Raw genomic sequence first — 13,039 nt, forward strand, 5'->3', positions numbered from 1 at the left:
CCTGGGGAGTCTTTTTTTTTATGTACTGACTCCTTGAGCAGCCTGAAAACTATCGACCAGTGCTACCCTTGTCATCCTTTGATAGCGTCCACCTGGGAGTCCATCTATGCCCTGGAATGGTCCAGTCATTCAGTGGTGTTTGTCTGAACCCCTGGTCACATCAGAATCCAATGAACTTGCTGACAGGCTGGCCAAACAGGCTACACGGATACCATTTCTGGAGATGGGCATCCCCGCAACTGACCTGCGTTCGTTATTATGCCGCAAGGTTTTTTCAGCTTTGAGAGACGGAATGGCAAAATCTCAGTACGCACAACAAACTGTGAGCCATTGAGGGGACCACGAATGTGTGGAAGTCCTCGATGATTGCCTCTCGCAGGAACTCTGTGGTTCTCTGCAGGCTCTGCATTGGTCATGCTTGGGTGACCCATGGTTACCTCCTGCACCGTAATGACCCACCTCAATGTCGGTGCGGTGCCCGGTTGCAAGTGGCCCATATTCTTCTGCTCTGTCCTTCTTTAGCTGCCTTGCGACTTCATCTTCGGTTACCGGACTCATTATCATTGATTTTAGCAGACGATGCCTCATTGGCTGATATGGTTTTAAGTTTCATCCGTGAGGGTGGGTTTTATCATTCTATCTGAGTTTTAGCACCTGTCCTTTGTCCTTCTGTGTCCTCCACCCTAGTGCTTGTAGGGTGGAAGTTTTAATGTGTTGCAGGGTGGCTGACTTTTCTTTTTTATCTTCGTGGTCGGCCAGCCACTGTAACCTGCTGCCTTGTTTTATTCTCTTCTGTTTCTGGCATCTCTGTTTTCTTGTCCTCTTTTGTTCTTTTTAGTGTTCATTGCCTTTCCTTCATTCTTGTGGTCTTTCCTTTCTTTCCATTTTGTGTTATCTGTCTCATCAGTTTTCTTCTCACACTTGTAGCATTGTTTTATTAGGAACAAGGGACCAATGACCTGTTAGTTTGGTCCCTTTCCCCATCTTTTAAACCAACCTTTGCCGAAGCCAAAAAAGAATATAAGACGACGAAACCCTGTTTTTGCCACCTCATAGTCTTCCATGGCGCAGAAATCTATTTCCAAGGTGGATGCTTTGACACAGACAACTACTAGTGTGCCTGTATCCACCACAAGCACCTGTATTTGCATGTGTACGTATCAACGGAAAAAGAGTAAGGACAAAGCAATCCAGGCAGCTGCACCAGGAAAGACTAACAACAGTTCCGCCGTGAGCATCCAGAAGGTACAAGAAAGTCAGAGTGCCTCTCAACGCCCTGTTTCCTCTCATCCTCAAAGGGACAGGGTGCAGGGAAAGGTTCACAGTGTTCGAGTCAAAAGCTGTCCCGAGTGCCGTCAGACATCATTCGTTCCTGTCTGCACATGCCAAGGTATCATTTTAGCTGCCTTTTGGTAGTAGGTCTTGGAAAATTTCTAATGGCACTAATCTTTTGAGGATCAGGTTTTATTCCAGAGGGCGAAATAATGTGACCTAAAAATTTGATTTCAGATCGGGCAAATCGGGACTTTTGAAGATTTACAGTCACTTCAAATTCTCTGAATTTCTGAAATATACGCTGTATAAGGCGAAGACGCTCTTCCCAAGTTTTTGTGGCAATGAGGAGACCATCAACGTAAATGGTAACTTGATCAACTAAGTCATCTCCTAACATGATCCATCTTAGGTATCGTTACCAAGGGGCTACTATACGATGAATTGGATGGTTCAATCACCTTCCAAGATAACATTTTTCTAATTTCAGTTTTTACAGCCACCCTTCTCGAAAATGGTATCGAATAGGTGATGCGACAGAAAGTGAGATGGGGTATAACCTCCATTCTATATTGAAAGTCTCGAATTATTCCAGGTCTCGCCGAGAAAATGGCTCTGAAGTCAAAAAGGATTTGAAATAATTCTTGTCTGTATTCATATGTCAGATTGGTGGATTCTGCTCCTTTAGTTGTAATTTCGTCTCTGTAAGTAGGCCTAATCTGTTTCATCTGGTCCTTGTATGTCACAGTCAGAACTGTTCCAGCCATTGTGTATTGGTGTGCTTTTTCTGATAAGTTTATGTATTCAAAAAATGTTTCCTGAGGGATAATTACGTACTTTCTCATGTGTGAGTCTGATAGTGATTACTTGTTCATTTACATTTAGAGTGCAAGTTCCTTTAGCAAAATCAATCTTGGCCTTCGTTTGTTTTAGAAACTCGGTACCTAACAAGCAGGGCATTGACAAGTTTTTTACTACCAGGAAATACTTTCATGTGTTACTGTTTGTATAATAACAGGGATCAAAGCTGGCATCTGCAGTTTCTGTGTGTATGAATTAATAGCTCCTGTAAGACAACATCCTTGTACAGGTAATGTGGGTATTTTTTGTGTGGCTGTTATCTGTTTGAAAAAAAACATAGTGAGATTGCATTTACATTTGCACCAGTATCCAGTATTGCAGTAGTTACATATCCTGCTAGTGTGATTTGGGTTGTCACCTGAATTTGGTTGCCTTCCTGTCGGTCTAAGTTTGTCACATTATTCTCGTGTAGTAACTCGTCATGAATGTCAGTACTTTCATTGTAACGTAGTATTAGCACTGTATTCAGGTCTCTGTCATTAATATAGTTACTCCCTTTCTGCCGCACAGCACCTTGTAGGGAATGACAAGATGCTGTGATTAGTTTTCAGTGTTGAATAGTTGGTGGTACAACCATTGTTATTCCTATCAGGTTGTAAACTCATTTCAGTTGATTGCGGCGAATAATTGTGAATTACTTGGGTATCAAACTGTGATAGTTCATTTAATGGATTCAAAGTCAGAAGATTGTCAGCTTGAGAGAAAAATACTGGTGGGTTGTACTGTTTTCTCTGCATTTTGTTATTTCCTCTATTCTGAGGTTCAAATTGTGTCTGAAATTCTCGTTCTTACATTTGTTGTTGGTTAGATGCCAATGTTTGAAATTGCTGGTTTTTCGGCATGAATTTTCGCTGAGTGTTAATTGTTACCGTATTCTGTTACCGTATTCATTGCCATACGCGGTGCGCTATGGCTTGTTGCCATAGTTAAAATTGTTTGCCTGATTCGTCGGGTGATATCTCGCTCGGTAGTAGTTCTTATTACCTTTAATTGTCCATTTCCATTCTGCTTGCCATAATAATGATTGTGTCCGTTGAAAATGCTTTTTCCTTTCTGAAATACGTATACCATTGTTGTTATATATCTAAAAACAAAGATGATGTGACTTACCAAACGAAAGCGCTGGCACATCGATAGACACACAAACAAACACAAACATACACACAAAATTCAAGCTTTCGCAACAAATTGTTGCCTCATCAGGAAAGAGGGAAGGAGAGGGAAAGACGAAAGGATGTGGGTTTTAAGGGAGAGGGTAAGGAGTCATTCCAATTCCGGGAGCGGAAAGACTTACCTTAAGGGGAAAAAAGGACGGGTATACACTCGCGCGCGCGCACACACACACACACACACACACACACACACACACATATCCATCCACACATATACAGACACAAGCAGACATATTTAAAGGCAAAGAGTTTGGGCAGAGATGTCGTCAGTCGAGGCGGAAGTGCAGAGGCAAAGATGTTGTTGAATGACGTGTGAGGTATGAGTGGCGGCAACTTGAAATTAGCGGAGATTGGGGCCTGGTGGGTAACGGAAAGAGAGGATATATTGAAGAGCAAGTTCCCATCTCCGGAGTTCGGATTGGTTGGTGTTGGTGGGAAGTATCCAGATAACCCAGACGGTGTAACACTGTGCCAAGATGTGCTGGCCGTGCACCAAGGCATGTTTAGCCACAGGGTGATCCTCATTACCAACAAACACTGTCTGCCTGTGTCCATTCATGCGAATGGACAGTTTGTTGCTGGTCATTCCCACATAGAATGCATCACAGTGTAGGGAGGTCAGTTGGTAAATCACGTGGGTGCTTTCACACGTGGCTCTGCCTTTGATCGTGTACACCTTCCGGGTTACAGGACTGGAGTAGATGGTGGTGGGAGGGTGCATGGGACAGGTTTTACACTGGGGGCGGTTACAAGGATAGGAACCAGAGGGTAGGGAAGGTGGTTTGGGGATTTCATTGGGATGAACTAACAGGTTACGAAGGTTAGGTGGACGGCGGAAAGACACTCTTGGTGGAATGGGGAGGATTTCGTGAAGGATGGATCTCATTTCAGGGCAGGATTTGAGGAAGTCGTATCCCTGCTGGAGAGCCACATTCAGAGTCTGAAAGCTTGAATTTTGTGTGTATGTTTGTGTTTGTTTGTGTGTCTATCGACGTGCCAGCGCTTTCGTTTGGTAAGTCACATCATCTTTGTTTTTAGATATATTTTTCCCACGTGGAATGTTTCCCTCTATTATACTAATACCATTGTTGTTTCTCGTACTTGAGGAATTCCACATGTTGTTACTTGATTTGTTCTTATTGCTTGATCTCTGTTCCTCATGTATAAGGTGAAATGAGTCTGATATGGAAAGAAATGTCTCTTCGTTATCATCGTTGATGTTAACTAATTTTTCTTGAATTGATACTGGCAATTTCAACTTCAAGATCATAATCACATCCTTACCTGAGATTGGTGTAGCCCAGTATCTAATTTTTCCCAAATACTTTCCAAAATATTTCCTTAAGCCTCCAATTCTCGGATCGAAAGGTTCAGCTTGATATACCTCTTTCCTCAGTCTTTTCTGAACTCCTTCGTTCCAGAACTTGGCTAAAAATGCTTGTTCAAAATCACGGTAAGTAAGACATTGATCGACCATTTCAGTTCCCCAAATAGCAGATTCTCCTGTAATATGTGATGTGTCGACAGAAGTGCCGACACAGTGTGATTTGAGGGGACCGCAATGCACGCTATAAACACACGAAGGATGGCGTGAGGTCTGAAACAGGATACGTAATGAATGCTATAAAGAAAAGTATGTAGCTTTTGGAATACTTAACTTTAATCCATCCTTGTTGTATACATCGTTCTTGATGAGACATGCTTTATACCATAAGTATCAATTGCTATGTAAGGCTAATGGCGCCTTGCTAGGTCGTAGCCATGGACTTAGCTGAAGGCTATTCTAACTATCTGCTCGGCAAAGGAGCGAGGCTTCGTCAGTGTAGTCGCTAGCTACGTCGTCCGTACAACTGGGGCGAGTGCTATTCCCTATCTCGAGACCTGCCTTGTGGTGGCGCTCGGTCTGCGATCACACAGTAGCGACACGCGGGTCCGACATGTACTAATGGACCGCGGCCGATTTAAAACTACCACCTAGCAAGTGTGGTGTCTGGCAGTGACACCATATTCCTCCCCCGCAAATCGGCGAACGGTCGTGTTATAAGGCTTCCGCCCGCCGTGGGGAGGACCCCATGTTGACGTATGCGATGAGGTGGGGAGCCTAACAACAGGCGAGGCTGTGCCACCCGCACCCGGCCATTCGGTCCGAGGGGAGCTAGGAAACGCCTGAAAATCTAGTCCAGGGTGCACGTCAACATGCGGTGTATGCGCCCGTAGAGAGACAGGAGGGGCCGAAGGGTCGACCTCCATTGCGTCGGGGTACCCGACGCGCGAAGACGCCATGTGGTTCGGAGCGGGCAAGAGTTCCATGGCGGAGGACATCTGGTCACAGGAAGCGATAGGCGGCGCGTGACCCAGGGAGGCACTCGGCGGTTGCAGCGAAGCGTCGAATGCGGGCGGCGCCGGCGGGAGACCAAGCGGCGGCGGCGGCGCGTCACCATGGGGCAAAATGGAAGGCAGCGTCGGTAACACCTGGGGATGAGGCGAGCCAGTAGATGGGTCCCCAGGGCGCTGACCGGACGGCACCGTCGCTGAAAGCAGACGGGGAGCGGCAGAACCCAGGCGACGACAGAGGCGCAGCTGATTGAGATGCCAACGCACCTCACCAGAGGCCCCAAAACCAAATACATCGCGCGGCCGAGGCAGCGAAGAATGTGCCCTGCGAGCCAACGCCGTGAACCTCGATAGTTGCATAGAATACAACGTCGCCTGGAGCAAAAGCAGGTGGCTGCCGCTGCGCAGGAACCTGATGCGGCGGATGCAGCAAAGACATCAAGGTTCGATGAGGACGACCGTGGAGCAACTCAGCCGGTGAGCGACCATCTCGGGGCTGAGAGCGATACGAAGACAATAAGAGCAACAACGCGTCCTCCCGAGAATGCGACTGTCTTGTGCAACTTGAACTGATACAGGTACAGCATCACTTGCTAATTGACGTGATTTCCGGCGACGTCAACGCACACTTTTTGTGGGACGAACACAGTCACTGTTAGAGAAAGTGGCACTGGACGGAGTGGAATTAACGACATGAATGTCCACGGGCGAAGGTCCACGAGCCTGAGTGTCCTTGGTTCGATTCCGGCGCGAAGCAAAGGGCCTGGAATGATTAAGAGTGTCTGATCTGAGCTTTTTCTGGCAAACACTTTGAACATGTTCTTTCTTATTACAGTAAAAACAAATAGCTTGGCGTGACGGGCAATTGTCACGCGAATGTCTAGTTGCACACCGCGGGCATGATTTCACTGCATTTGTATGCTTGCGCGGCACATGTGGAGAGCTAGGCGGCAGCTGCGCGGACGAGCGCGAGGGCTGTTTATCGTTCCGTGCAGCGCGCCCGGCGGGCCGGTTAATGTGACACACGGCTGGCGAAGTTTCAAATGATTCCTGTGCAAAGTCAAGTGTGTCTTGTCTATCTAATATGTCTATCACTTGTTGAAGGGAGGGATTAACTAGTTTCAAAATCTGTTCCCGTATACGAACATCAGAAACGTTCTGTGCAATTGCATCACGTACCATTGTATCTGAATAAGGGAGTCCACATTCACACTCAAAAGCACAATCCCGAGTAAGGCCTTGCAATGTTGCAACCCACTCCCTATTAGTCTGACCGGCCGTACGTTTCGTACGAAAGAAAGTATACCTCTTTGCAACTACATTGACTGTTTCTTTGAAATAGGCGTCCAATGCCGACAAAATTTCTTCGTAGGACATAGTTGCTATGTCGCGTCGGGGAAATAATTTCACTATCACACGGTACGTTTGCACCCCTACACACGACAATAAGTGAGGCTGCCGCTCGTTACCTTGAATTCTGTAGGCGGCGAGATGAAATCCAAATTGGCGTGACCACTCCGTCCATGTTTCCTTAGCTGGGTCAAACGGCCGGAACGGGGGTGCAACAGCATGTTGTGGCTGCGGTAGCGGTGAAGCGACGGCCGCCGTATCGTTTTGCATTGCATGTTGATCCTGGACGAGCTGTCCAAGGGCATCCAATAACGCCTGCGTCTGCTGATTCTGCAAGCGATAAAATTCGGACAGTACATCTGGAGATTGTGGCGAAGCCATGACACAAGTAAATGTAAGCAAGTAGAAAGAACAAGACCCTTATTTGACTCGTCGCCATATGATGTGTCGACAGAAGTGCCGACACAGTGTGATTTGAGGGGACCGCAATGCACGCTATAAACACACGAAGGATGGCGTGAGGTCTGAAACAGGATACATAATGAATGCTATAAAGAAAAGTACGTAGCTTTTGGAGTACTTAACTTTAATCCATCCTTGTTGTATACATCGTTCTTGATGAGACATGCTTTATACCATAAGTATCAATTGCTATGTAAGGCCAATGGCGCCTTGCTAGGTCGTAGCCATGGACTTAGCTGAAGGCTATTCTAACTATCTGCTCGGCAAAGGAGCGAGGCTTTGTCAGTGTAGTCGCTAGCAAAGTCGTCCGTACAACTGGGGCAAGTGCTATTCCGTATCTCGAGACCTGCCTTGTGGTGGCGCTCGGTCTGCGATCACACAGTGGCGACACGCGGGTCCGACATGTACTAATGGACCACGGCCGATTTAAAAGTACCACCTAGCAAGTGTGGTGTCTGGCGGTGACACCACAATATGTCCAATTACAAACTGTATCTTTTGCCTGTCAGGCGATCATTGCGGAAAAATTCCGAAAAATGATCGGAGAAAAATGATCGGGTGTAGGTTTCTCTTTTCGGGATTAAATAACTGAAAATTCCTGTGTTTCAATAGGCTTTCATCTTTCATTAACTGCACTAATGAATTGGAGTCATTTACTGGAATTTGTTGTGTTCTGGGTGGTGAATATACTCTGTTTTGATGTTGTGTTTTGCTGCTCAGGGCCATCATTGCTTATATCACTGAGTGAAAACACAGAGTGTGGGTAGCTGTGATATGTTTCTCTGTCTTTGTTTTGAAATAATTGCTCCAAACTTTGTATTTTCTGAGTAATCTGTTCTTTCCCAGCAGGCAAGTCTGTCGTAAATACTCTTCTGATGATTATACCTAATTCTGTGAAAACAGTATCTCCCGAGGTACCTAGTGCTGCTAATATGTTAAGAATGGGGCCCTTAACAGTGTCCTGTAACTCATTTTGATTTTGTTTTCAATCATTTTATCTTTCTCTGCTAACCAGTCTGTACATTATTCACTAAAGTGTTGTATTTGTTCTTTTAACTTTTGTTCCACTTTTTTTTTTCTCCATTCACAGCCAACTGAGAGAATTTGTTAGCCAACTGCTTGACTTTGTCATTCACTATGTGTAAAGTGTCTTTACAGGCAACAACTTCTTTGTTAGCTAGCTCCACGTAAAATTTTCATCTTATCACATGCTGCAATGCAGTGTTCATCATCCATTAAGTGCCTTTTTTCCTGTAAGAGTGCGATGGCTCCTTGACATTTGTTTCAGTGCAGATGCACTAATATCATCCAAACTATTATGGGAATTGGTAACTTGCAAGTAGGGGATTAATGGATGAGGGGCACTGCATTGCAGCAAGTAATAGGTTAGAAATTTGAGTCAGCCAGGACCCATGTCTCGATGGCCAAAGCGGTTAAGGTGACTGCTCATAAGAAGCAGTAAATGTGGGTTTGAGTCCCAGTCTGGCAAAAGTTTTCATCTTTTGCTGTTGCATTGAAACAACTCCCTGTGTGGCTGGAAGTCAAGAATTTCCACCCATCCCTTCCTTTTCTTTTCCTATTCCCTATTTTATATACATGTTGAGAACTGGTTTTATTACTTTCTGACCTCATAATGTGCTTAGTTCAGCTTTTATGACTACTTAAAAAAATAGAAGGGGCAAGATCAATAAAATTTTGGTACTGCAAGAAGCTCAGTTGTGTTCATATAACTTATGGGGCTCCAGCTGTGATCAACAATATCTAATATTTTGACAGGTATTGTCATTTTCAAGGCAAAATTGCAACAAGTAAGCACTGTGCAAGTGAATTTAAAACTCTCTCTCTCTCTCTCTCTCTCTTTCTCTCTCTCTCTCTCTCTCTCTCTGTGTGTGTGTGTGTGTGTGTGTGTGTGTGTGTGTGTGTGTGTGTGTGTGTGTGTGTGTGTGTGTGTCTGCACTATCATTGTACCACAGTTGTGAGATCAGAAATAGTTTCTTGCATAATTTATGTGACTTTGACTTCATAACTAGCGTGAAACATTTGGCAGAATGTGAGTAATTTAGGAGTAAAGGTAACAACTCACCAAATAATAGTCAACAGGCCCATAAACCAGATTGAAGCCTTTGCTAGCTTTCGGATGAAAAAAGAAAAGAAAAACAAAAAAAGAAGAAAAAAACTTTGTGTTCTGCCTTACGGCAGGTCTTGTCATGGGGAAGCCTCATGAGCATCTAGGGAAGTGATTCCAGTGGTGGTTTCCCATTGCCTTCCACTGATGATGGTTATGAAATGATAATGAGGACAACACAACACCCAGTCCCTGAGCGGAGAAAATCTCCGACCCAGCTGGGAATCGAACCCGGGCCCCTTGGCATGACAGACCACCGCGCTGACCACTCAGCTATCGGGGCGGACTTTGGATGAAAAGTATTTGTCCAAAACTACCGAAGTTTTCAGCATTTGTATGGGCCTGTTGATGACTCAGTGTGTCTATTATTCATTGAATTAATAACTGTCATTAAGGGGAGATACATATCTCCTTACTTAAAGGGAAAAAATTGCACCCAGTTTCATGAGTTTAAACTAAATTTTGTGCTGTCCAGATAGCGGTTTCCTGTTGTCCTGGGGTGCCAACAGTGATGGCCAGCTTGGGCTCGGAGACTACACAGGCGATGCCTTAGTGCCGCAACCACTCACTTCGTGGACTGCAGGACGTGTCTGCCAGCTGTCAGCAGGCAGTGGCCATTCTGTGGCACTGTCAGGTGAGTCCAGAGTACATGTGATCAGTTTATTGAAAATGTTCCTGTTGGGTCACGTTTGATTCCATTCAAATAAATATGTTTCCTCTAAGTAACTACAGACCTTTTTAACTGACTAGTAGTATGAGGATAACTTACAAATGAAGGTCCTAAAACAAATAATTTATCAGGGGAAAAGTGTTTGTGGTGCTTAAAAATTAATTCTCAATTGTTGTAAATAAAATATGAAAAGTGTGTTCAGATTCTGTCATGGTTTCCTATCGGGGTAAGATTCTACTCCACTTCAGTGGGTATGTGGTAAGTAACGTGAAAGATAAGACATCAAGTAGTCTCATATTTATAACCTCCTGAAAAAGTGGAATGCATCTACTTTCGCTGTCAAGATGGTTGCTCATTGTCAGGACTTGCGTGACACTTTACACAGCTTACTTCATATGGGGTCACATTATGATGCAATGTCAGCTTACATACCCAACGTTTATTTCCTGGGTGTTCAAAGTCATGAGAGTCTTATCGCATGATCTGTTGTCATTTATATTCACAAATTTCAAAGATATGGATATTTTTTTTTGAGAACACGAGGCAGTGATTGCGTTTACATAGAGACCATGTCCTCACCTGTCATTTAGAAAAGTTAGTCCCTGTGGCTTCAAAAGAATGAGTGGTGGTAGTTAGGGATTTCTGTGTTAATGGAGGTTTCCCTCCTGTTCTGTGCCAGGTGATGTGTGTGTCATTTGTCACTCACATCAGTGGTGTGTTGTTAATGAGCACTGTTAGCTGCTCCACCTACTGACAGTTTTGGCAAATCATTCCAGGAGATGATGGGATGCTTCTTCAGCCAGCCACAGAAGTCATTGTTCCCAATTTCTACCCATTACTGTAATTTAAGATCTTACATTCTTCTTCTTCTTCTTCTTCTTATCATATTAATATTATAAAGAGCAGTAGGCAATAATGCCCAGTTGTATCAAGTGTTCTTGATTTGCCAAAGACATTCAATTCAGTTCTGCACTGTTGATTAGTGAAAAATATACAAGCTTACCATGTATCAGTCTAGATTTGTGACTGAATTCAGGTTTTCTTTGCAGATAGAACTCAGCTCCTCATTCTTAGTGGGACAAAATCGGCAGATATAAAGGTAATCTGAAGACAATAAACTCAATCTATCACATTAATAAAACATGATCATAAAATTAAAACCATAAAAAATAGAAAGATAAGCATATAAATAAACTGAACCTATAACAATAATCGTAAAGAATAAATCCAAACACTAGAAGGAAAAATTATCGGTACCAAAATAATATCTAATTATATTTAAATCTGTGTAAGAATAAACACAAATCATAAAAAGGAAACTAAACAGAAACATCAAGAATTGTTTAATAAATAAAGAGGACCAAGAAAATAATAAATAAATATTTTAACATAAATATAAGAAAGAATGGAAGAAATTTTTACCATGAGAATGAATTATAGAAAGAGAGAAAGCTCTTTCAGACACTGAAAAAATATGAGGAGGAGGATTATCATAATCAAACTCAATTTATAAATAATGTAAATACAGTAAAGAAGAGACAGTACATTCCAGTCTCAGCAAAACTACTTACAAGTGTTTACGTCTCAAAGAAAAAATGTAAACATCATCCAAATGGACCATAAAAATAGAAATATAAACTTGTTAGCCTTGTAAACCAGAAAAAAGACTAGACCCACATTTTAAATTTCAGGGGTAGGAAAATATTCTTATCCTTGGTCCCCAAAACTTATATTTTGGTAAAACTAACCTGTGAAATGATTAAAATAATAATTGAAGCACTACCAAATGTAATAAATATTTATTTTATTTCAATATTGTGAAAGGATAGATTGCTACTCACTAAGTTGTGGAGATGTTGGCCTCAGCAGCCAGAGACAGCAGGTGTGTGTGTGTGTGTGTGTGTGTGTAAAATCTCCACTATATGGTGAGAAGCAGTCGTATCTTTTTAATAATATTGTTGTTACTCCTTCATGGGTTTTTCATCATTTAATTTTGTTTGACTAAATGGTTCAAATGGCTCTGAGCACTATGGGACCCAACATCTGAGGTCATCAGTCCCCTAGAACTTAGAACTACATAAACCTAACTAACCTAAGGACATCACACACATCCATGCCTGAGGCAGGATTCGAACCTGCGACCGTAGCGGTCACGCTGTTCCAAACTAAAGCGCCTAGAACCGCACGGCCACACCTAATTTTGTTCATTTATTTAATAATTTTATAATTTATTTATTACTGGTTTAGTAATAGAAAGGTTTACATTATTGTATCTTTTATTTTTAACATTTCTTGGTGGTATATTAGTTTTATTTGTTTGTTGCAAGAACTGCATTAAATAAAATACACTCTAATAATAATATTAATAATAATAACAAATAAACCATGATGATAAAGAAACCTGATAATCAAAAAATTATTAACGATATGTTAGCTAACTTACCTGCACCCAAAAATATTTCATTTTGATGAAATTTTGGATCATTATTAGGGCTATGCCTAGTAATGAGTAACTGGATTATTTTTAGCTCAGCATTACGTCTCAGATATTGAAATAGTGTTTAGAAGTGGAAGTGTAGTTCACATTTCGCAAAAAGTAAATAGTGGTTGAATCATCCAAACCTTACATGAAAACTGAGTATCTACTTTTTTTTTTATTTGTATTTATTCACATGCAGGATGAGGGATTTACTATGGTTCATAGCTATACATACATACATACATAAATAATTGGAACAATTATCCAAATTTTTAGTTATAGCAACTGCATGTATAGGATATGTTTTACCTTGA

General features: G+C 42.6%; 1 protein-coding gene across 2 annotated transcripts in view; it reads left to right on the forward strand.

The window, feature by feature from the left end:
• Positions 1–13,039, forward strand: part of LOC124711979 (X-linked retinitis pigmentosa GTPase regulator-like) — a 340,089-nt gene that overhangs the window by 18,895 nt on the left and 308,155 nt on the right. For both annotated transcript variants that reach the window (XM_047242261.1, XM_047242262.1), the window contains exon 5: positions 10,052–10,210. In XM_047242261.1, coding sequence (XP_047098217.1) covers positions 10,052–10,210 — 159 coding nt within the window. The remainder of the gene's footprint in view (positions 1–10,051; positions 10,211–13,039) is intronic.

The sequence above is a fragment of the Schistocerca piceifrons genome, chromosome 8, assembly GCF_021461385.2.
Source record: "Schistocerca piceifrons isolate TAMUIC-IGC-003096 chromosome 8, iqSchPice1.1, whole genome shotgun sequence".
In the NCBI taxonomy this organism is placed as follows: domain Eukaryota; kingdom Metazoa; phylum Arthropoda; class Insecta; order Orthoptera; family Acrididae; genus Schistocerca; species Schistocerca piceifrons.